Source organism: Telmatherina bonti (assembly GCF_933228915.1).
Source record: "Telmatherina bonti genome assembly, chromosome: 16".
Taxonomy (NCBI): Eukaryota; Metazoa; Chordata; class Actinopteri; order Atheriniformes; family Telmatherinidae; genus Telmatherina; species Telmatherina bonti.
In genome coordinates this window covers 8,438,613-8,463,214 of record NC_136614.1, presented here as the reverse complement: position 1 = coordinate 8,463,214, position 24,602 = coordinate 8,438,613, and the positions used below count along the sequence as shown (strand labels likewise).

At 51.4% G+C, this 24,602-nt stretch overlaps 2 protein-coding genes across 2 annotated transcripts in view; both read left to right on the top strand.

Moving 5' to 3' along the window:
• asap2b (ArfGAP with SH3 domain, ankyrin repeat and PH domain 2b) overlaps window positions 1–8,923 on the top strand; it is a gene marked incomplete at its 5' end in the record, with an annotated part of 49,091 nt that extends 40,168 nt beyond the window's left edge. The window contains 8 exons of the mRNA XM_079255829.1: window positions 5,967–6,074; window positions 6,157–6,382; window positions 6,453–6,557; window positions 6,686–7,130; window positions 7,245–7,306; window positions 8,275–8,336; window positions 8,464–8,583; window positions 8,795–8,923. Of these exons, the coding sequence (XP_079111955.1) occupies window positions 5,967–6,074; window positions 6,157–6,382; window positions 6,453–6,557; window positions 6,686–7,130; window positions 7,245–7,306; window positions 8,275–8,336; window positions 8,464–8,583; window positions 8,795–8,869 (1,203 nt within the window). The 3' untranslated portion in view covers window positions 8,870–8,923. The remainder of the gene's footprint in view (window positions 1–5,966; window positions 6,075–6,156; window positions 6,383–6,452; window positions 6,558–6,685; window positions 7,131–7,244; window positions 7,307–8,274; window positions 8,337–8,463; window positions 8,584–8,794) is intronic.
• Window positions 8,924–11,895: 2,972 nt separating this feature from the next.
• On the top strand, window positions 11,896–24,600 carry cpsf3 (cleavage and polyadenylation specific factor 3). Its single transcript, XM_079255832.1, has 18 exons — window positions 11,896–12,100; window positions 13,640–13,703; window positions 13,784–13,881; window positions 13,973–14,101; window positions 15,833–16,010; window positions 19,167–19,256; window positions 19,345–19,495; window positions 19,578–19,753; window positions 19,823–19,981; window positions 20,218–20,364; window positions 21,696–21,848; window positions 21,919–22,027; window positions 22,492–22,590; window positions 22,870–22,964; window positions 23,615–23,702; window positions 23,783–23,849; window positions 24,095–24,191; window positions 24,353–24,600. Exons 1-18 carry the CDS (start codon window positions 12,030–12,032, stop codon window positions 24,479–24,481), a joined length of 2,100 nt encoding a protein of 699 aa, XP_079111958.1. The 5' UTR covers window positions 11,896–12,029; the 3' UTR covers window positions 24,482–24,600.
• Window positions 24,601–24,602: the final 2 nt, after the last annotated feature.

Genomic DNA, 24,602 nt, shown 5'->3' with positions numbered 1-24,602 from the left:
CGGGCGTCTGCAGGTGTCACCGGGCGTCTGCAGGTGTCACCGGACGTCTGCAGGTGTCTGCGGGCGTCTGCAAGTGTCACCGGGCGTCTGCAGGTGTCACCGGGCGTCTGCAGGTGTCAGCGGGCGTCTGCGGGTGTCAGCGGGCGTCTGCGGGTGTCAGCGGGCGTCTGCGGGTGTCAGCGGGCGTCTGCGGGTGTCTGTTGGCGTCTGCGGGTGTCTGCGGGCGTCTGCAGGTGTCAGCGGGCGTCTGCAGGTGTCAGCGGGCGTCTGCAGTTGTCACCGGGCGTCTGCAGTTGTCAGCGGGCGTCTGCAGTTGTCAGCGGGCGTCTGCAGGTGTCACCGGGCGTCTGCAGGTGTCAGCGGGCGTCTGCAGTTGTCAGCGGGCGTCTGCAGGTGTCAGCGGGCGTCTGCAGTTGTCAGCGGGCGTCTGCAGGTGTCACCGGGCGTCTGCAGGTGTCTGTTGGCGTCTGCGGGCGTCTGCAGGTGTCTGTTGGCGTCTGCAGTTGTCACCGGGCGTCTGCAGTTGTCAGCGGGCGTCTGCAGGTGTCAGCGGGCGTCTGCGGGTGTCAGCGGGCGTCTGCGGGCGTCCACAGGTGTCTGCGGGCGTCTGCAGTTGTCAGCGGGCGTCTGCAGGTGTCACCGGGCGTCTGCAGGTGTCACCGGACGTCTGCAGGTGTCTGCGGGCGTCTGCAAGTGTCACCGGGCGTCTGCAGGTGTCACCGGGCGTCTGCAGGTGTCAGCGGGCGTCTGCGGGTGTCATCGGGCGTCTGCGGGTGTCACCGGGCGTCTGCAGGTGTCAGCAGGCATCTGCGGGTGTCAGCGGGCGTCTGCGGGTGTCTGCGGGCGTCTGCAGTTGTCAGCGGGCGTCTGCAGTTGTCAGCGGGCGTCTGCGGGTGTCAGCGGGCGTCTGCGGGTGTCAGCGGGCGTCTGCGGGTGTCATCGGGCGTCTGCAGGTGTCAGCGGGCGTCTGCGGGTGTCTGCGGGCGTCTGCAGTTGTCAGCGGGCGTCTGCAGTTGTCAGCGGGCGTCTGCAGGTGTCTGCGGGCGTCTGCGGGTGTCTGCGGGCGTCTGCGGGTGTCAGCGGGCGTCTGCGGGTGTCTGCGGGCGTCTGCGGGTGTCTGCGGGCGTCTGCGGGTGTCAGCGGGCGTCTGCGGGTGTCAGCGGGCGTCTGCGGGTGTCAGCGGGCGTCTCCGGGTGTCTGCGGGCGTCTGCAGGTGTCACCGGGCGTCTGCAGGTGTCAGCGGGCGTCTGCAGGTGTCACCGGGTGTCTGCAGGTGTCAGCGGGCGTCTGCAGGTGTCAGCGGGCGTCTGCAGGTGTCACCGGGCGTCTGCAGGTGTCACCGGACGTCTGCAGGTGTCTGCGGGCGTCTGCAAGTGTCACCGGGCGTCTGCAGGTGTCACCGGGCGTCTGCGGGTGTCAGCGGGCGTCTGCGGGTGTCATCGGGCGTCTGCGGGTGTCACCGGGCGTCTGCAGGTGTCAGCAGGCGTCTGCGGGTGTCAGCGGGCGTCTGCGGGTGTCTGCGGGCGTCTGCAGTTGTCAGCGGGCGTCTGCAGTTGTCAGCGGGCGTCTGCGGGTGTCAGCGGGCGTCTGCGGGTGTCAGCGGGCGTCTGCGGGTGTCATCGGGCGTCTGCGGGTGTCAGCGGGCGTCTGCGGGTGTCTGCGGGCGTCTGCAGTTGTCAGCGGGCGTCTGCAGTTGTCAGCGGGCGTCTGCAGGTGTCTGTTGGCGTCTGCGGGTGTCTGCGGGCGTCTGCGGGTGTCAGCGGGCGTCTGCGGGTGTCTGCGGGCGTCTGCGGGCGTCTGCGGGCGTCTGCGGGTGTCAGCGGGCGTCTGCGGGTGTCAGCGGGCGTCTCCGGGTGTCTGCGGGCGTCTGCAGGTGTCACCGGGCGTCTGCAGGTGTCAGCGGGCGTCTGCAGGTGTCACCGGGTGTCTGCAGGTGTCAGCGGGCGTCTGCAGGTGTCACCGGGCGTCTGCAGTTGTCAGTGGGCGTCTGCGGGCGTCTGCGGGCGTCTGCAGGTGTCACCGGGTGTCTGCAGGTGTCAGCGGGCGTCTGCAGGTGTCACCGGGCGTCTGCAGTTGTCAGCGGGCGTCTGCAGGTGTCAGCGGGCGTCTGCAGGTGTCTGTTGGCGTCTGCGGGTGTCTGCGGGCGTCTGCGGGTGTCACCGGGCGTCTGCAGGTGTCAGCGGGCGTCTGCGGGTGTCAGCGGGCGTCTGCGGGTGTCAGCGGGCGTCTGCGGGTGTCACCGGGCGTCTGCGGGTGTCACCGGGCGTCTGCGGGTGTCTGCGGGCGTCTGCAGGTGTCTGTTGGCGTCTGCAGTTGTCACCGGGCGTCTGCAGGTGTCTGTTGGCGTCTGCGGGTGTCTGCGGGCGTCTGCGGGTGTCTGTTGGCGTCTGCAGTTGTCAGCGGGCGTCTGCAGGTGTCACCGGGCGTCTGCGGGTGTCACCGGGCGTCTGCGGGTGTCTGCGGGCGTCTGCAGGTGTCTGTTGGCGTCTGCAGTTGTCACCGGGCGTCTGCAGGTGTCTGTTGGCGTCTGCGGGTATCTGCGGGCGTCTGCGGGTGTCTGTTGGCGTCTGCAGGTGTCAGCGGGCGTCTGCAGGTGTCAGCGGGCGTCTGCAGTTGTCAGCGGGCGTCTGCAGTTGTCACCGGGCGTCTGCAGGTATCTGTTGGCGTCTGCAGGTGTCTGTTGGCGTCTGCAGGTGTCAGCGGGCGTCTGCAGTTGTCAGCGGGCGTCTGCAGGTGTCAGCGGGCGTCTGCAGGTGTCAGCGGGCGTCTGCAGTTGTCAGCGGGCGTCTGCAGGTGTCAGCGGGCGTCTGCAGTTGTCAGCGGGCGTCTGCAGGTGTCAGCGGGCGTCTGCAGGTGTCAGCGGGCGTCTGCAGGTGTCAGCGGGCGTCTGCAGTTGTCAGCGGGCGTCTGCAGTTGTCAGCGGGCGTCTGCGGGTGTCACCGGGCGTCTGCGGGTGTCACCGGGCGTCTGCGGGTGTCTGCGGGCGTCTGCGGGTGTCAGCGGGCGTCTGCAGTTGTCACCGGGCGTCTGCAGTTGTCACCGGGCGTCTGCAGTTGTCACCGAGCGTCTGCAGTTGTCAGCGGGCGTCTGCAGGTGTCAGCGGGCGTCTGCAGGTGTCACCGGGCGTCTGCAGTTGTCAGCGGGCGTCTGCAGGTGTCAGCGGGCGTCTGCAGGTGTCTGTTGGCGTCTGCGGGTGTCTGCGGGCGTCTGCAGGTGTCACCGGGCGTCTGCAGGTGTCAGCGGGCGTCTGCAGTTGTCACCGGGCGTCTGCAGTTGTCACCGGGCGTCTGCAGTTGTCACCGAGCGTCTGCAGTTGTCAGCGGGCGTCTGCAGGTGTCACCGGGCGTCTGCAGGTGTCTGTTGGCGTCTGCGGGTGTCTGCGGGCGTCTGCAGGTGTCTGTTGGCGTCTGCAGTTGTCAGCGGGCGTCTGCAGTTGTCAGCGGGCGTCTGCAGGTGTCACCGGGCGTCTGCAGGTGTCACCGGGCGTCTGCAGGTGTCACCGGGCGTCTGCAGGTGTCTGTTGGCGTCTGCGGGTGTCTGCGGGCGTCTGCAGGTGTCTGTTGGCGTCTGCAGTTGTCACCGGGCGTCTGCAGGTGTCTGTTGGCGTCTGCGGGTGTCTGCGGGCGTCTGCAGGTGTCTGTTGGCGTCTGCAGTTGTCAGCGGGCGTCTGCAGGTGTCACCGGGCGTCTGCAGGTGTCTGTTGGCGTCTGCAGTTGTCACCGGGCGTCTGCAGGTGTCTGTTGGCGTCTGCGGGTGTCTGCGGGCGTCTGCAGGTGTCTGTTGGCGTCTGCAGGTGTCACCGGGCGTCTGCAGGTGTCACCGGGCGTCTGCGGGCGTCTGCAGGTGTCACCGGGCGTCTGCAGGTGTCAGCGGGCGTCTGCAGGTGTCAGCGGGCGTCTGCAGGTGTCTGTTGGCGTCTGCGGGTGTCAGCGGGCGTCTGCAGGTGTCAGCGGGCGTCTGCAGGTGTCAGCGGGCGTCTGCAGTTGTCACCGGGCGTCTGCAGGTGTCTGTTGGCGTCTGCAGGTGTCACCGGGCGTCTGCAGGTGTCAGCGGGCGTCTGCAGGTGTCTGTTGGCGTCTGCGGGTGTCTGCGGGCGTCTGCAGGTGTCACCTGGCGTCTGCAGGTGTCAGCGGGCGTCTGCAGGTGTCAGCGGGCGTCTGCAGGTGTCACCTGGCGTCTGCAGGTGTCAGCGGGCGTCTGCAGGTGTCAGCGGGCGTCTGCAGTTGTCACCGGGTGTCTGCAGGTGTCTGTTGGCGTCTGCAGGTGTCACCGGGCGTCTGCAGGTGTCAGTGGGCGTCTGCAGGTGTCACCGGGCGTCTGCAGGTGTCAGCGGGCGTCTGCAGTTGTCAGCGGGCGTCTGCAGTTGTCAGCGGGCGTCTGCAGGTGTCTGTTGGCGTCTGCAGGTGTCACCGGGCGTCTGCAGTTGTCAGCGGGCGTCTGCAGTTGTCACCGGGCGTCTGCAGGTGTCTGTTGGCGTCTGCAGGTGTCACCGGGCGTCTGCAGGTGTCACCGGGCGTCTGCAGGTGTCAGCGGGCGTCTGCAGGTGTCAGCGGGCGTCTGCAGTTGTCAGCGGGCGTCTGCAGTTCTCAGCGGGCGTCTGCAGGTGTCAGCGGGCGTCTGCAGTTGTCACCGGGCGTCTGCAGGTGTCAGCGGGCGTCTGCAGTTGTCAGCGGGCGTCTGCAGGTGTCAGCGGGCGTCTGCAGTTGTCAGCGGGCGTCTGCAGTTGTCAGCGGGCGTCTGCAGGTGTCAGCGGGCGTCTGCAGGTGTCACCGGGCGTCTGCAGGTGTCAGCGGGCGTCTGCAGGTGTCAGCGGGCGTCTGCAGTTGTCAGCGGGCGTCTGCAGTTGTCAGCGGGCGTCTGCAGGTGTCTGTTGGCGTCTGCAGTTGTCACCGGGCGTCTGCAGTTGTCAGCGGGCGTCTGCAGTTGTCACCGGGCGTCTGCAGTTGTCACCGGGCGTCTGCAGTTGTCACCGGGCGTCTGCAGTTGTCAGCGGGCGTCTGCAGTTGTCAGCGGGCGTCTGCAGGTGTCAGCGGGCGTCTGCGGGTGTCTGTTGGCGTCTGCGGGCGTCTGCAGGTGTCTGTTGGCGTCTGCGGGCGTCTGCAGTTGTCAGCGGGCGTCTGCAGTTGTCAGCGGGCGTCTGCAGTTGTCAGCGGGCGTCTGCAGTTGTCAGCGGGCGTCTGCAGTTGTCAGCGGGCGTCTGCAGGTGTCACCGGGCGTCTGCAGTTGTCAGCGGGCGTCTGCAGGTGTCAGCGGGCGTCTGCAGTTGTCAGCGGGCGTCTGCAGTTGTCAGCGGGCGTCTGCAGGTGTCACCGGGCGTCTGCAGGTGTCTGTTGGCGTCTGCGGGCGTCTGCAGGTGTCAGCGGGCGTCTGCAGTTGTCAGCGGGCGTCTGCAGGTGTCACCGGGCGTCTGCAGTTGTCAGCGGGCGTCTGCAGGTGTCACCGGGCGTCTGCAGTTGTCAGCGGGCGTCTGCAGTTGTCAGCGGGCGTCTGCAGTTGTCAGCGGGCGTCTGCAGATGGAAAATGTTTTTCTTTAGGAATTCCTTTCAGCCCTGTGAAATTTCCTCCATAATTCAGAAGCGTTGGGTCGAGGCAACAAGAAGCTGAAAGAATGAGGACCTTGGATTTTATCAGGTTAATTCGCAGCAAGTCGGTAACGTGTTTGTGTCTCAGAAGGAGCACCTTGGAGAGGAAGAGTCTCTCAGGGAAAGAAGTTCAGCAATCTGTAGAAACTGTCAACAAACTGGATCCGTCTCATAAAAATATTCCTTTGAAGACGTTAATTCTTCCACCGTCTTCGGATGAAGAGAATCCGGAGACTTTCTCTGCAAACCTTCCGTTAGTCGTGTTTTACAAACAGACGTGAACTTTAGTGGAAAGTTTTTTATTCACATCTTCTGAATCCAAACGGAGAGGATCAATAAAAGTCAGTTGGCGTCTGATTGTCTTTGTTTCCTCATGTGTGTCAGCTGACCCAGGCTCAGACGGGGAAGTTCAACGTCCACGTCCACGTCGAGTACGAGTGGCGTCTCCAAAACGAGGCGCTGGACGAGAGCGAGGACGAGATGGAGGACAAGGTCGGTCGGTTTCGTGCCGTCGTGTTCGGCTTGCTGGTGTGGTTCAGGGTGTAAGTGTGTGTTTGGTGTGTGTGTCCTTCAGCCCATTTCAAAGGAGCGTCCAGTCAGCTGCTTCGTGCCCAGCAGCGGCGCCATGCAGCCCAACCTGGCGGTTCTGGCCCAGAATGCTGCCTCGGTGGCGCGGGAGAAGCAGAAGCCTCGGGTCCCCGGCACCGTGGTCAGTAACGAGACCTACGGCACCGTACTGGACCTGAACCGGCTGCCGTTGGGGCCGACCCCCCCGCTGCCCCCCAGGGCTCCAAACAGAGGTCAGCCTTTGTTCAGACCTGCTTCTTTTGGTCTGTTTGTCTTTACTGACGTTTGTCTCCGTCCACACAGGACCTGGAGTCAGCAAGCCTGACGCCATGGAAACGGTGGGACGACAGCGCTCATCCTCCGACCCCCCCGTCCCATTGACCCCTGAGAGGAACTCCTCCATGTATGGTGAGCATCACCTCCTGTTGGTCTGGTTCTTGGCGTCTCCTGAGCAGCGGACCTGGAGGCCGGCTTCCTGACAGACCGTACTCAGGGTTCAGGTGGTTTCTGGTTTATGGTCTCTTCTTCTCTCCCAGTGCTCCCAGCAGTTCCTCCTCTTCCACCCAGCAAGAGGTCCAGCATGTTGGAAATCAAGACAGGGTCTGTCAAGCCCCTCCCTCCTCTGCCTCCCACAGTATCAGGACTCCCCCCCGTCCCCCATCTGCCCGCTGTCCCACCACCTCCTGACTACAAAGCTCCGCCCCTTCCCCCAGCTCCCCCAAGCCACCAGGCCAGCAGACCAGCAGGACCACCAGTACTACCAGTACCACCAGTACCAACAGGACCACCAGTACTACCAGTACCACCAGTACCAACAGGACCACCAGTACTACCAGTACCACCAGTACCAACAGGACCACCAGTACTACCAGTACCACCAGTACCAACAGGACCACCAGTACTACCAGTACCACCAGTACCAACAGGACCACCAGTACTACCAGTACCACCAGGACCCAAATCCCCCAAATCTTCTCCCAGGTACGTTGGTTGGTTCTGGTCTTCTGAAAACCAAACTGGACCAGACAGAACTTCCAGAATGATCCTCTTACTGGTTCTGACTGAATCCAGTTTCTTTATTCTCTCTGGTTTCAGATCAGTAAACAAAAATCCTCCTGAGAGACCTCCAGTCAGGACTGGATCTGTGACCAGACGAGGTACACAAACACCAGGTTTTCCTTCCTGTCCGCTGAAACTGGTCTTCGACTCACAGGAAACCCGTTCACCCAATGAAACCAGTTAAAGGGACTGGTTTTACTGGCGTCTACATGAAGAAGGATGAGGCCCCCAGCTGTTGATCCAGTCTTCATGTCTCACTTAGTTCTCATCGTTTAAAGTGGTCTTCATCAGCAGCTCTCCGCTTTTCCTCGGATGGTTTTCGCTCCTTTTGGGTCGTTTTCTTCCTAAAGTTGTTTTTAAGGAAGGAAATGAGGAGAAACTGCCGAGGAGATGCAGAAGGACACAACTGGACTGAACCAGCAGGTCCGGTGGAGGGACGGATCCTTCCTTCCTCCATCAGGATCAGATTCACGTTGAAGCTTCTTGAATTTGGACAAAAAACTGTTTCTGCCTCATTTTCAGGATTTTCTTCCAGTTTTAATGTCTGGAAGGTGTTTCTGCTGTGGTGGAAGTATAAACCGGTTCAGGGCGGTTTTCTGCCTGCTGTTCGGCCACAGCAGACCCTGCCGAGACGACATTATTCTGAGACGACATTCCCGAGTGCAGGATGAGGCAGGAACATCTCATTTGTAAAAAGAAAACCAAAAAAAGATTGAAAACGTCGTAATTTGCCTCCAGCTGCTCGGTGGAACAGTGGTTAGCTCTGTGGCCTCACAGCAAGAAGGTCACTGGTTCAATCCCCAGCTGAGGTGGTTTGGTCTGTGTGGAGTTTGCATGTTCTCCCCGTGTCTGTTTGGGTTCTCTCCGGGTTCTCCGGCTTCCTCCCACCATCCAGACATGACGTTAAGTTACTCTAGATTTTACAAAAATACAGATTCTAGATCTGTATTTTAGGTTAAAGCTCCTCACTAAACCTTCAGATTTCTGTGTTTCCACATCCTGCATGCAGCTAATTGTGTCACAACAAAACAGAAAAACAATTTTGTTTTGGTTTTTTCTTCTTCAGATCTTCAGTCAAAAACTCCAAGTTCAGGTCCTCCAACACCCAAACCCAGAAGCACCTTCTCTGTAAGTCCCCGACGGACGCCGTCTTCCTGCTTCCTGATCCTCCTCCGCAGCTTGTGTTGTGTGTTTTTACTTTATCTGTGTGTGTGTGTGTGTGTGTGTGTGTGTGTGTGTGTGTGTGTGTGAGTAGAAACAGAAACCTAAGCGGGTGAAGGCCATCTACGACTGTTCTGCTGATAATCCAGATGAGCTGACGTTCCGCGAGGGCGAGGTGATCGTGGTGGAGGGGGAGGAGGACAGCGAGTGGTGGGTGAGTGTCAACATACCTGGAAACACCTGGAAACACTCGCTTCTTCCAGAAGCTACAAATCCTCAATAAATTCCCAAATATGTTCCCAGATGTGTTCTGGATATTCCTCAGCTGCATTCCCAGTTTTATCCTGAATATATCCCACATTTATTCCCAAATTAGTCCTAAAAATATGCCGGATATGTTCCCAGATGTCCCGTCTGTGTTTCAGATCGGTTACATCGAAGCAGAGCCGACCAGACGAGGAGCGTTTCCCGTCACCTTTGTTCACTTCATCACCGAGTGATCCGCCACGTCCTCGTGGTGTTCACGTCTTCCAGCTTCGGTCAGAACGGAACCAGGCCGGGACAAAGACCCCAACCGGATCCTGGACGAGCCGCAGCGTTCCAGCCTGACACCTCCTGAAGTTTCTGACGTTAAAGACGTGAACGCTGCTTTCCTTCAGACTCTCGAGACTTTATGTGAAATCTGCCTGAATGTTGAAAATTCTGGAGAAATAACTGCAATAATTTGAACGTTTTAAAGATGATAAGCAGGAGTGTTTGTCCAGCGATCACAACATGGAGGAAAACGTTTGAACCGCAACGCAAAGACCTCGCTGCCCTCTGCAGGCAGACAGCTGTAACTACAGCAGCAGGAACCGGTTTCCTGACCGCAGATGCAGTCGGAGCTCGGATGACTTTAACTTTGTGTCTTTTAGGATCATTTTTATTTTATGTTGAAATAATCCGAGTCAGAAGCAACAAGACAGAAACCGGAGACGACAGCGTTGTTTCTGAACTTCTTTCTGCTCCTCTGTTTATGGATTTTATTCTAATTTACTGCTCAACCGACGAAACACAGCGTCTGATTGGCTGAAAGAGGCGATGAAACTCTTCATCTGAAAGACGGACCAGAACACGAACGGAGACCCTGGTTGGACACGCTCTGCTGCTGGCGTCAAACCTGAATCTATTTAACAGATATTTAGTTCTCTGCAGGAGAAGACTGGAGTAGATTTATTAGTGAATAAACAATATGAACACTGATTGATGAAATTCTGCTCCTTTCTTACCTGAGTTTTCCTTTTGCTTGCTCCAACTAGCTTTAAAATCTGCAGCTGTCACTTCCTCTGAATAAATAAAACCTGGATGTTTCAGCTCTGACATCTTCCTTTTATAAGTAAAACAACTGAGAAAAGTTTTCTTTCAGAACTGGACAGTTTTAGTTCAGGCTTCATGTGATGCTTAAGAGACAAAACAAGCTTTAAAAAAAAAAAAAAAGACAATAGTTTTTATCCTCTGACCAAAACCAGTTAAGTGCATTTATTAAATCATAGCTTTCTCAGACTTTTCTCAGATTTTAAGCTGAAGTCAGACTTCAGAAACCTTCATTAGCTCTATTAACTGTTAATCAGGCCGGTGTAATCGCAGCAGTAATTAGCATCAACTCCCTTCAGCCAATATTTTGTGATCGTGTTATTACATTTCATGGACTGCTGCTATTTCCCTCCACATGCATCAACATGGACCCTAAATATTTAGAATAGTTACAAAAAAAATATTTAGAAGACGTGAAGTTTTTATTTTTTCAGAAATAAAAGAAAACGTTATTTCTCATTTAATTTTGCTACTTGATAGAAGTTTCTTAGGTAAAAAGTGGGGAAGACACTTCGTTCGTCATATGTTCAAAGGCTTTTGTTTTGTAACAGTTACCGGAAGTTAAACCACGACTTTACTCATTTTGTTGCCCTCTAGTGGCCACAACTTCAAACTACATCTACGAGTCAGGAAACTCGGAGGACTTCATAAGTAAAAGCAAATATGCAAATAGAAAAATATATTAGTTTGCGTGATTGAAGGCAATATTTGCGCTAAACGAGTTAAAAATGTTTTATAATAATTTTGGAGGAGCTAAGTGTTTAAAAAAATAAAAAATAAAAAATCAATAAAGTAATCAGTATTTTATTGATTAGAGCTTCTCATTGGCCTCTAGTGGACACTTAACAAAATTACAACCACAAATTGTGAAACTAGCTAGCCGTCTCCTGACTCAAAACTTTTCTCTTCAGGAACCGCATTTATTTGCTTTTTCTTTCTTTTGTGATATAATGGTCGTTGTTCTTCTATATATTTTAAGGAATCAATATGTAGGTGTGTCTTGCATAGCAGGTGTGGAGCCGCCTGGTTGATTTATGGCACGCCATGTTTATGGCCTTGCGAATGTAAACAAACAGCGGTGTAATATCACTGAATGGACAGACAAAGAGAAGAGAGAAAAATTAAATATTAAAATACCAACAAGGTACTGGAATTCATCGGGATACATTAAACAAAGAGTGAAATTGTCGATATATTGAAAAGATAAAGATTATTGATGCTTTGGCTCTGTACTTTTCTGCCCTCTTGTGGACACTGATGGGAACTGCAGCTGCTATCAAGCTAGAGGAAGTTACATACGAAGCAGTTTTCCTGTTTGTTTTTGTTTCCAAAATAAATCATCGATACAGGAAACTGAAAGTTGACCGCTAGAGGGCGGTGTTTAGTCGTGAACCGACATACTGGGGATGAAACTGCAGGCATCTGCAGTTGTAATCAACTCGTTTAGAAACAAGAGAAGAAAAAAACTGAAAAGAATGAAGGCAGGCAGAAGGAAACAAAATCAATAACATTATTATAAATAAATCAATAAATGAATAAATAAATACAAAGTCAAGAGACATCTCAGATTAAAAATAAATTACAAAAATTTAACAAAAGTTTTGAAAATACATTTTCAAAATATATTGTTTGTGTCAATATTTGTGTACATATATATATATATATATATATATATATATATATATATATATATATATATATATATATATATATATATATATTCGCTTTCAAGCCTGATAAATGCTATTCTTATCATTCGCAGGATCCACATTAAGCAATCACAGATGCAAAAGTTATTTTATTTTTGGTGTCGAGCATAAAAGAAAACATCACCACAATTGTGTGGGGGATTGAGCAGCTCACACACGGTCAGAAAAGCAAACTGTATCTAAACTGCTAAGTTTTGGGCAGAAATAAAGTTTAGGAAAATTATTGGGGGACAAAGTAAAAGCAGAGATATCTGAGAAAAACTGTCAATATAAGAAAATAAAAGAGGCTGAATTTATTTATTAAGTACATATTTAAACACGGATCAAAACAACAGACAATAAAGGACAATAAATCATGAGATAAGAAAGTAAGTAATGATCCATCGACATTTCGATGGATCCAACCAACAAAATGCGGAACGGAAGTTTCCCCGAGACTTGTACCACACGGAGACAAATTAGAAGGGACCGGAAGTGCCCTTTCAACTAAACTTGTGGACACTGATCGCGGGAACAAAGTCTTGTGAAGGAGTTAAAACATTTTAAGAGTTAAAAACATGTTTGTTTGTTTGGTTTAGTGTTGTTTATCAGAGCAAACATGGCGGCTAAACGGAAATCAGACTCGACGGTTCCCGCGGAGGAAAGCGACCAGCTGCTGATCCGCCCGCTGTGAGTAACGCGTGATAAGAACACCTAAATCTGCCCATTAACACCTAAATCTGCTCAGAAAACACTTAAATCTGCTCACAAAACACCTAAATCTGCTCAGAAAACACTTTAATCTGCTCACAAAACACCTAATTCTGCTCATAAAACACCTAAATCTGCTCATAAACACCTAAAAATGATCAGACAGAAGAGGGTTAGAGGAGAAACTGTTAGTGCTGAATACTGATAAAGTTATTGTTCTGGGGGATTTTAACATTCATGTTGATGATGAAGATGACAGTTTAACCATTGCCTTTAACTATATTAAGTTCAATTGGATTTTCACAAAATGTCCACAGACCAACTCATTCTCATCATCACACTTTGGATCTTGTTCTGACATATGACATTAAAAGTGATCAACTAAGTCTGATAAGAGGTCTGAGAAGTCAGAAACTGTGAGTAAGATCCAGGTGGACGGTAGACTACTACTAGAAGTGGCTTCTCTGATTTCCATCTTGAGTGGGATAGACTAAGAGTCAGGTGTTCAAAGGTATTGTTACTATTTTTATGTTTAGGACTAATCAATAATTCTGATTTAAAAGACAGCTGCCAAACCTCCTCCTCAACCCGCAGTTCTGGGAACATGAACATTTAAGCAATCTGTGGAGTAGATTCATTAATACTAACATGATCCTCCTGCTGCAGCAGGTTTTCGTAAGACAAAATAGATCAATATGATGATCAGTAATCAGGTCATTAATAAACAGAGACTTAGACACAAAAGATCTGCTATTCAATAAACCACATTTAATGGTTTTATTATTTTGTCTGATTAGCTTAATTATTTTGACATTAATGCGGTTTTCATGATTTACTCCCCCCGTGCTATCTGCTTTATGATTTCTGGGTTTTGGGGGGGCAGATAAAATCATTATGGGTTTTGGGGAGGGTGGTGGCAGGGGTGAGATTACAGAAAAGCATGTGAGACTACAACTCTGCTTCCTAGTCTCAGTCGTGAACAGTCATTGGTTTAATTGACTAATAAAATGATCCATGTTCCTAGAAATGAGAGCTGCTCCATCCACTGTGGGATGAATCCCGTCTCTCCTAGTAAGACCAGGTTTTCTCCAGAAGCTTTTCCAATTATCTATAAAGCCCACATTTTGTTCTGGGCCCCACCTAGACAGCCAGCGGTTGAAGGATGACAAACGGCTGAACATGTCATGGCTGGTCAGATTTGGATCCGGAGAAAACCACGGAGTCTGACATGGTTTTAGCAAAGTCACACACTGAGGCAACATTTACTTCGGTGATCTTTGGTGAAATTCAACATAATTTCTAAGCTTTAAAAAAAACTTCCGAACTTAACCTTCATACTAAAATGACATTTTCTTCTAACTCAGTAACTTCATGGGAAATCACGTGATGTTCTGTTTTTTCCCAATCAGCGAATCTTTAATCTATTTACTGACCTGTTTGACTGGTTCTGCAGTTTTCGGTCTCAGCTGTGTATTCCAGAAACGAGCTTTGGGGTTTAATGGGGGTGTCTGTGTGCAGAGGAGCTGGCCAGGAGGTGGGGCGGTCCTGCATCATCCTGGAGTTCAAGGGGAGGAAGATCATGGTAACACAGTGTGTGCTGTTGTCACGTCTGCTGTAAACTGTGTGTATTAGTGAGTAAAACGGCATCTCTGTGTGGTTCAGCTGGACTGCGGCATCCATCCTGGCCTGGAGGGGATGGACGCCTTGCCATACATCGACCTGATCGATCCGGCTGAGATCGACCTGCTGCTCATCAGTCAGTGAGTTCCGGAAACTTCCTTCTGCTTCTGATGTCGCAGCAGAAGCTGAAAAGTCCAGGTTCAGGTTCTGACCTCCTCCATCCTCCCTCAGCTTCCACCTGGACCACTGCGGGGCGCTGCCCTGGTTCCTGCAGAAGACCAGCTTTAAAGGACGCACCTTCATGACGCACGCCAGCAAGGCCATCTACCGCTGGCTGCTGTCCGACTACGTCAAAGTCAGGTAAGTTCATCAGACGGGTTGGTGGCGAAGCGTCCCACGTGGTGGTCGCCGTCCGACTCCTGCAATGATCGGCGGCGCCGGCGAGCTGCCAGTTGCAGATGTGACGGATACAGATGTGTCTCATGATGCTTCCACAACCTTCTGCACCAGTAACAAAGTCCAGTAACCAGTAACAAAGTCCAATAACCAGTAACAACCTGCAGTAACCAGTAACAAAGTCCAGTAACCAATAACAACCTGCAGTAACCAATAACAACCTTCAGTAACCAGTAACTACCTGCAGTAACCAGTTACAAAGTCCAGTCACCAGTAACAACCTGCAGTAACCAGTAACAAACTGCAGTAACCAGTAACAACCTGCAGTAACCAGTAACAACCTGCAGTAACCAATAACAACCTGCAGTAACCAATAACAACCTTCAGTAACCAGTAACTACCTGCAGTAACCAGTTACAAAGTCCAGTCACCAGTAACAACCTGCAGTCACCAGTAACAACCTGCAGTAACCAGTAACAAACTGCAGTAACCAGTAACAACCTGCAGTAACCAGTAACAAAGTCCATTAACCAGTAACTACCTGCAGTAACCAGTTACAAAGTCCAGTCACCAGTAACTACCTGCAGTAACCACTAACAACCTGCAGTAACCAATAACAAACTCCAGTAACCAGTAACAACCTGCAGTAACCAGTAACAAAGTCCATTAACCAGTAACAACCTGCAGTAACCAGTAACAACCTGCAGTAACCAGTTACAAAGTCCAGTCACCAGTAACTACCTGCAGTAACCAGTAACAAAGTCCAGTCACCAGTAACTACCTGCAGTAACCAGTAACTACCTGCAGTAACCAGTAACAACCTGCAGTAACCAGTAACTACCTGCAGTAACCAGTAACAACCTGCAGTAACCAGTAACTACCTGCAGTAACCAGTAACAAACTGCAGTGACCAGTAACAACCTGCAGTGACCAGTAACAACCTGCAGTAACCAGTAACAAACTGCAGTTACCAGTAACAACCTGCAGTAACCAGTAACAAACTGCAGTGACCAGTAACAACCTGCAGTGACCAGTAACAACCTGCAGTAACCAGTAACAAACTGCAGTTACCAGTAACAACCTGCAGTAACCAGTAACAAACTGCAGTGACCAGTAACAACCTGCAGTGACCAGTAACAACCTGCAGTAACCAGTAACAAACTGCAGTGACCAGTAACAACCTGCAGTGACCAGTAACAAACTGCAGTTACCAGTAACAAACTGCAGTGACCAGTAACAACCTGCAGTGACCAGTAACAACCTGCAGTGACCAGTAACAACCTGCAGTGACCAGTAACAAACTGCAGTTACCAGTAACAAACTGCAGTGACCAGTAACAACCTGCAGTGACCAGTAACTACCTGCAGTAACCAGTAACAACCTGCAGTGACCAGTAACAACCTGCAGTAACCAGTAACAAACTGCAGTGACCAGTAACAACCTGCAGTGACCAGTAACAAACTGCAGTTACCAGTAACAAACTGCAGTGACCAGTAACAACCTGCAGTAACCAGTAACAAACTGCAGTGACCAGTAACAACCTGCAGTGACCAGTAACAAACTGCAGTGACCAGTAACAACCTGCAGTTACCAGTAACAACCTGCAGTGACCAGTAACAACCTGCAGTGACCAGTAACAACCTGCAGTGACCAGTAACAACCTGCAGTGACCAGTAACAACCTGCGTTGGTGCAGCAACATCTCGGCCGACGACATGCTCTACACGGAGACCGATCTGGAAGACAGCATGGAGAAGATCGAGACCATCAACTTCCACGAGGTGAAGGAGGTGGCAGGCATCAAGTTCTGGTGTTACCACGCCGGTCACGTCCTGGGAGCCGCCATGTTTATGATCGAGATCGCCGGCGTCAAGGTCCGTCCACTCGTCTCTGTTTGTCTCCACCTCTGTATGTCTCCACCTCTGTATGTCTCCACCTCTGTATGTCTCCACCTCTGTATGTCTCCGTCTCTGTATGTCTCCGTCTCTGTATGTCTCCGTCTCTGTATGTCTCCACCTCTGTATGTCTCCACCTCTGTATGTCTTCGCCTCTGTATGTCTCCGTCTCTGTATGTCTCCGTCTCTGTATGTCTCCACCTCTGTATGTCTCCGTCTCTGTATGTCTCCGTCTCTGTATGTCTCCACCTCTGTTTGTCTCCACCTCTGTATGTCTCCGTCTCTGTATGTCTCCACCTCTGTATGTCTCCACCTCTGTATGTCTCCGTCTCTGTTTGTCTCCGTCTCTGTTTGTCTCCGTCTCTGTATGTCTCCGTCTCTGTTTGTCTCCGTCTCTGTTTGTCTCCGTCTCTGTATGTCTCCACCTCTGTTTGTCTCCACCTCTGTATGTCTCCGTCTCTGTTTGTCTCCACCTCTGTTTGTCTCCACCTCTGTATGTCTCCGTCTCTGTTTGTCTCCACCTCTGTTTGTCTCCGTCTCTGTATGTCTCCGTCTCTGTATGTCTCCGTCTGTTTGTCTCCACCTCTGTATGTCTCCGTCTCTGTATGTCTCCGTCTCTGTTTGTCTCCGTCTCTGTTTGTCTCCACCTCTGTATGTCTCCGTCTCTGTTTGTCTCCGTCTCTGTTTGTCTCCACCTCTGTTTGTCTCCACCTCTGTATGTCTCCGTCTCTGTTTGTCTCCGTCTCTGTTTGTCTCCACCTCTGTTTGTCTCCACCTCTGTATGTCTCCGTCTCTGTTTGTCTCCGTCTCTGTTTGTCTCCACCTCTGTATGTCTCCGTCTCTGTATGTCTCCGTCTCTGTATGTCTCCGTCTCTGTATGTCTCCGTCTCTGTATGTCTCCACCTCTGTATGTCTCCGTCTCTGTTTGTCTCCGTCTCTGTTTGTCTCCACCTCTGTATGTCTCCGTCTCTGTATGTCTCCGTCTCTGTTTGTCTCCGTCTCTGTATGTCTCCGTCTCTGTATGTCTCCGTCTCTGTTTGTCTCCACCTCTGTATGTCTCCGTCTCTGTTTGTCTCCGTCTCTGTTTGTCTCCACCTCTGTATGTCTCCGTCTCTGTTTGTCTCCGTCTCTGTTTGTCTCCACCTCTGTTTGTCTCCGTCTCTGTTTGTCTCCACCTCTGTATGTCTCCGTCTCTGTTTGTCTCCACCTCTGTTTGTCTCCGTCTCTGTATGTCTCCGTCTCTGTTTGTCTCCGTCTCTGTATGTCTCCGTCTCTGTATGTCTCCGTCTCTGTATGTCTCTGTTTGTCTCCGTCTCTGTATGTCTCTGTCTCTGTTTGTCTCCGTCTCTGTTTGTCTCCACCTCTGTATGTCTCCGTCTCTGTTTGTCTCCGTCTCTGTTTGTCTCCGTCTCTGTATGTCTCAACCTCTGTTTGTCTCCACCTCTGTATGTCTCCGTCTCTGTTTGTCTCCGTCTCTGTTTGTCTCCACCTCTGTTTGTCTCCGTCTCTGTTTGTCTCCACCTCTGTATGTCTCCGTCTCTGTTTGTCTCCGTCTCTGTTTGTCTCCGTCTCTGTATGTCTCAACCTCTGTTTGTCTCCACCTCTGTATGTCTCCGTCTCTGTATGTCTCCGTCTCTGTTTGTCTCCACCTCTGTTTGTCTCCACCTCTGTTTGTCTCCACCTCTGTATGTCTCCGTCTCTGTTTGTCTCCGTCTCTGTATGTCTCCACCTCTGTTTGTCTCCACCTCTGTATGTCTCCGTCTCTGTTTGTCTCCGTCTCTGTATGTCTCCGTCTCTGTATGTCTCCGTCTCTGTATGTCTCCACCTCTGTTTGTCTCCGTCTCTGTATGTCTCCGTCTCTGTTTGTCTCCACCTCTGTATGTCTCCGTCTCTGTATGTGTCCGTCTCTGTATGTGTCCGTCTCTGTTTGTCTCCATCTCTGTATGTCTCCACCTCTGTATGTCTTCGTCTCTGTTTGTCTCCATCTCTGTATGTCTCCATCTCTGTATGTCTCCATCTCTGTTTGTCTCCGTCTCTGTTTGTCTCCACCTCTGTTTGTCTCCGTCTCTGTATGTCTCCGTCTCTGTTTGTCTCCGTCTCTGTATGTCTCCGTCTCTGTTTGTCTCCGTCTCTGTATGTCTCCGTCTCTGTATGTCTCCGTCTCTGTTTGTCTCCACCTCTGTTTGTCTCCACCTCTGTATGTCTCCACCTCTGTATGTCTCCGTCTCTGTATGTGTCCGTCTCTGTATGTGTCCGTCTCTGTATGTGTCCGTCTCTGTTTGTCTCCGTCTCTGTATGTGTCCGTCTCTGTTTGTCTCCACCTCTGTATGTCTTCGTCTCTGTTTGTCTCCATCTCTGTATGTCTCCATCTCTGTATGTCTTCGTCTCTGTTTGTCTCCATCTCTGTATGTCTTCGTCTCTGTTTGTCTCCGTCTCTGTATGTCTCCACCTCTGTATGTCTTCGTCTCTGTTTGTCTCCATCTCTGTATGTCTCCATCTCTGTATGTCTTCGTCTCTGTTTGTCTCCATCTCTGTATGTCTTCGTCTCTGTTTGTCTCCATCTCTGTATGTCTCCGTCTCTGTTTGTCTCCATCTCTGTATGTCTTCGTCTCTGTTTGTCTCCGTCTAGACCAGGGGGGCCCAAAGTGGGGCCCGCGGACCCAGATCGGCCCGCCAGCACTTTGCTGTTAGCCCGCTAGTCGTCGTTCATATTTATAAAAGACTCATCAGCTCTGTGACGTGAGCCTCCGTCAGTCCAGACTCGGAGGGACCCAACGACGACCTCACCTTGTCAGGGAACCAGGTCCGACCCAACATGGAGAGACGGGTGATGTCAGCTTCATGTGTCCCACTGAGTTTCAGCTCCTCCTTCAACATGTGCTTTTGACTTCGTTGTTCTATCGCCATATTGGTTTTTTTATGGAACATTCTATTTGCCCTGATAGGAAAACAATCCACCGTATTAAATACTGAACTTTAATTACAATAACTTTATAAATTTACGTGTTTCATCCTGAAAGCTGTTTGGATCATTTTCAGTTTGGGCGCCCCTGGTCTAAACGTTGTTCACTGAAGTCAGAAAGTTTCGTCTAAACTGCTGTGTGTGTGTGTGTGTGTGTGTGTGTGTGTGTGTAGCTGCTGTACACAGGAGACTTCTCCCGCCAGGAGGACCGACATCTGATGGCGGCGGAAATCCCGAGTGTGAAACCAGACATCCTCATCACAGTGAGAGTTGCTGCAGATCCAGATCCAACACACGCACACACACACACACAATTCCGCCCGTTTAAAACCCGACGTTTGTGTGTGACAGGAGTCGACGTACGGGACTCACATCCACGAGAAGCGAGAGGAGAGGGAGGCCCGCTTCTGCAACACGGTGCACGACATCGTGAACAGGGAGGGCCGGTGTTTGATCCCCGTGTTCGCTCTGGGTCGAGCTCAGGAGCTGCTGCTCATCCTCGGTGAGCTCGCTCTTCATCCCGTCGGTGAAACAACGAGCGTAACTTACGAAGCATTGCTCTGTGGTTTGTGTGTTTAACCCAGACGAGTACTGGCAGAACCATCCGGAGCTGCACGACATTCCCATCTACTACGCCTCGTCTCTGGCCCGGAAGTGCATGGCCGTGTACCAGACCTACATCAACGCCATGAACGACAAGATCCGCAAGGCCATCAACATCAACAACCCCTTTGTCTTTAAACACATCAGCAACCTGAAGGTCTGAGCGCGCTCGGTAGGCCCACCTGTCCGAGCGTGGACCCTGCGTCACCGTGTCGGTGTGTTTCAGAGCATGGACCACTTCGACGACATCGGGCCGAGCGTCGTCATGGCGTCTCCTGGAATGATGCAGAGCGGCCTGTCCAGAGAGCTGTTTGAGAGCTGGTGCACCGACAAGCGGAACGGGGTCATCATCGCCGGCTACTGCGTGGAGGGAACGCTGGCCAAGGTGAGGCACGAGAACCCGGACCTGCTGCGGGAATCGGGGGTCGGGTTGGGATGTTCCAGGACCGCCTCGTTCTCCAGGAGGATCAGCACTGTGGAGAAAATACTGCTTTTAAACCGAAGTCTCACGTCATGCAGGGTTAAACACATACCGTGTGTGTGTGTGTGTGTGTGTGTGTGTGTGTGTGTGTGTGTGTGTGTGTGTGTGTGTGTGTGTGTGTGTGTGTGTGTGTGCTTCAGCACATCATGACGGAACCGGAGGAGATCACCACCATGTCGGGTCAGAAGCTTCCTTTGAAGATGTCGGTGGACTACATCTCCTTCTCGGCTCACACAGACTACCAGCAGACCAGCGAGTTCATCAGAGCGCTTAAACCTCCTCATGTGGTAATCACACAACCGACACACACACACACACGACCAACACACACTCACACACACCTCTGTACAGACATCCTGAGTTCAATTCGTTCTGTAAAAGTCGTGTCAGACATGAAGGACTGAATTGTTTCTCATCATATCGCAGTAGGTGGGCTGCAAAAGTATCAGCCACAACTCCCCAAGCAGAATGATCTGGCAACCCTCCTGAAATGATCCTGCAACCCTCCTGAAATTATCTTCCCCCCCCCGTAATGATCTGGCAACCCCTATGTAATGATCTGGCAACCTGCCTGTAATGATCTGGCAACCTGCCTGTAATGATCTGGCAACCTGCCTGTAATGATCTGGCAACCCGCCTGTAATGATCTGGCAACCCTCCTGTAATGATCTAGCAACCCCTATGTAATGATCTAGCAACCCCTATGTAATGATCTAGCAACCCCTATGTAATGATCTGGCAACCTGCCTGTAATGATCTGGCAACCCTCCTGAAATGATCTGGCAACCCCTATGTAATGATCTGGCAACCCCTATGTAATGATCTGGCAACCCCTATGTAATGATCTGGCAACCCCTATGTAATGATCTGGCAACCTGCCTGTAATGATCTGGCAACCTGCCTGTAATGATCTGGCAACCTGCCTGTAATGATCTGGCAACCCCCTCTGAAATGATCTGGCAACCCCCTCTGAAATGATCTGGCAACCCCTATGTAATGATCTGGCAACCCGCCTGTAATGATCTGGCAACCCCCTCTGAAATGATCTGGCAACCACCCTGTAATGATCTGGCAACCTGCCTGTAATGATATGGCAACCCGCCTGTAATGATCTGGCAACCCTCCTGAAATGATCTGGCGACCCACCCTGTAATGATCTGGCAACCCTCCTGAAATGATCTGGCGACCCACCCTGTAATGATCTGGCAATCCTCCTGAAATGATCTGGCGACCCACCCTGTAATGATCTGGCAACCCCCAGAAGCTCTGCTCTAACATGCTGGTTCTGATTCTGGTGTAAAAATCAGGAGAGAATTATTCCATTTTCATCCCTGATGTTCTTTCGGGAATTTCATAGGCTGTTGGGTCCATTTATAGACTGTTGGATCCATTTAATCTGAGTCAGGTGTGTTGGAGCAGGAACACTTTCACCGCCTGCAGGAACAGAGCTGAGTAGACGTTGATGCTAGTGTCGGGTAAACGACACCGAGGCTTCGGAAGTCGCACCGGTCTTGCAGAAACCGGCGATTTGAAGCCGCTGTGTTGGATGTTACCACGGTAACAAACAATAACATCACGTTGGCTTTTATCTGAACCACATCGGCCCCTGGATCTCCAGATTCTGGTCCACGGCGAGCAGAACGAGATGGCCCGACTGAAGGCGGCGCTGATCCGCGAGTACGAAGACAACGACGAGGTTCACATCGAGGTCCACAACCCGAGAAACACCGAGGCCGTTACGCTGAACTTCCGAGGAGAGAAGCTGGCAAAGGTCGGTGCAGACACACGGGAAGCCGGTCTGGACCCGACGGCAGCCTAACTCCCATCATGCTTTGCTGCAGGTGATGGGCTCGCTGGCCGACAAGAAGTGCGCTCAGGGCGAGAGAGTGTCGGGGATCCTGGTCAAGAGGAACTTCAACTACCACATCCTGACGCCTGCCGACCTCTCCAGTCAGTAACCCGACCAGGAAAAATGTCACATAATGTTTCATATTTTCACTTTTATGTTTTTATAACTTGTTTAAATTGGAGTTGTCATCTTTCCAAGCGAACGCAACATGTGGTTAAACTCCCATAATCCTTCACACTCTGGGGCTTCAACGTGACTGCATGTAACTATCAAGCAGAGGAAAAGTTTCCGGCTTTATTTTTGTCCCTCCTCGCCTTCCGTACACTCAGCGCCGCTTCAGGTCCGTTTAGACGTCCAGATCTGGTTGGAAGTTTCTGCAGTCGGTGTGCGAGTCCAGATGTGGTTCGTCCAATCAGAAGGCTTGTGTCCGACGCCCTCTGATTGGACGAACTCGCTGCCGATGTTCCAGCTACTGAGAGCTTCAGTGTGTCGGCCTTTCTCTGGCCGTGTTGTGTTCAGGTTCCCTGGTTTTCCTCAGTGTCTCCTGGATGTTTCTTGTGTTCAGATTACACAGATCTGTGTGTGGGCACCGTCACTCAGAGTCAGGCCATCCCGTTCACCGGACCCATCTCCCTGCTGGTCAGCCAGCTGCGAAACCTGGCAGGTAAGACCTCGCCTCACCTCACCTCGCCAGAACACATGAAAATAATTAAAGAGTTGTGTGTGTGTGTGTGTGTGTGTGTGTGTGTGTGTGTGTGTGTGTGTGTGTGTGTGTGTGTTTAACCCGGTAATGCTGCATCTAAATTATTTGATACATTCAGTTTCTGAGACTTTTTGCATCATTTCTTACTCTAAATTTTGCTCGAAATCCCGTTGAGCACAGTGTGAAACTTGTCTTCTGCCCCCTGCTGGACACTGTGTGCACTGCGATACGTTCTTGCAGGTGACGTGCAGCAGGTGGAGGGAGCGGAGAAAATCACCGTGAAGATCTTCAAGAACATCACTCTGGTCCATGAAGCCGGCATGGTGCTGCTGGAGGTCAGAACCGACCCGCAAACATCCCGCAGTCCATCTGAGCAGCTTGTCAGCGATCAATCACTCTCCACTGATCAGAAATTAGAAGAAGAAGAATTCTGAGATTTTTTTCTACTTAACGAATTTTCTTACTAAATTATATTTTTTTTATGTTTTTAACGTCCAACATTATTTCTGGATCTGCTCCCAGTGATCGGGATCAATGCATGTATTGATCTGTTCACAGTTAAGAAATATAGGAGAATATTCAGACACTTTATGACAATAAAGAATCATTTTTACTCCTTTTTTTTTTAGAAAATATTTTGGTATTTTATCTAATTTAATCTTTTTTATTACCATTTTCTATCCGGTAGTTTAGTTTTTTGTCCCTTTAACTTATTTTTACTCCTCCATGAAGGAAAAACGTCTCAGAAAGGGTGAAAAACAGTGAATTTACAAACATGTTTACTAATACGTTGGTTTTTTTTTTACAGTAAATGCTAATCTGATAAAAATTAACTTTAAAAACGAATGAGAAAAACCTTCAGATGACAGTCGGACAGCTCCGACTTTTCACGTTCCGACTCGGCTTCTCACTTCAGGAAGTTACTGATGTTTACAAACAAATAAAGGTTCTCAGTTTGTTCTGATTGGACGCGTTCTCTCCGCAGTGGATCGCCAACCCGCTCAACGACATGTACGCTGACGCCGTCACCACCGTGGTCCTGGAGGTCCAGTCCAACCCCAACGCCCAGAAGTGTCAGTGAACGCAACACGACTGCTTGCTGAGGCGTTCAGGGACTCGGGTGGAATCTTTAAACTTTGTTTGTTTGTTTTAGTCCTGGAAGGAAGGAGGGAGGCCTTCGACTTGGAGGTGTTTGTGGAGCGGCTGGAGCTCATGCTGCAGTGAGTGCATCTCACACACACACACACACACACACACACACACACACACACACACACACACTGCCTGGGCAGGTGTAGCCTCCATTTCCCACGAAGCTCCACCTACCTGGCGCTTCTTACATGTCGAAACAAACAAACCCTTCATGATTTCAGCTTAACCTTGACTTTGTGTGTGTGTGTGTGTGTGTGTGTGTGTGTGTGTGTGTGTGTGTGTGTGTGTGTGTGTGTGTGTGTGTGTGTTTCAGTGACATGTTCGGAGACGACTGTGTGGATTTCAAAGACGGTAAAAACTTGTGTGTGACGGTGGACGGAGCCACGGCGAGCGTCGACCCAGAGACATGCGTAAGTATGACAAGTGGGCGGAGTCAGGCATCCTGGTCCTCACAGAAGCTGAAGCTTCATTTTCCTACGCTGAAAAAGAACCATGAAGTAGCATGGGTCACATGACCAGGAGGTGATTACTTAAGACGTGTGTGTGTGTGTGTGTGTGTGTTGTCCTGCAGGCGGTTACCTGCCCAGATGACGAGTCCCTGCGAGAGATGGTTGAAGTCGCCGTCCATCGCCTGTATGACGCCCTCAGCCCCACCTTCTCTCAGGCCCCGCCCACTCAGCCAATCGCATCACACACATAATTCCAGGAGGGATTTTTTTGTTTTGTTTTGTATTTTTTACCATTTTTTTTGGTAAATGAATAAATAAAGGAAAATAAAGTTTTGTTAAATTTCCAAATGAGCCTCAGTTCAGACGTCAAGA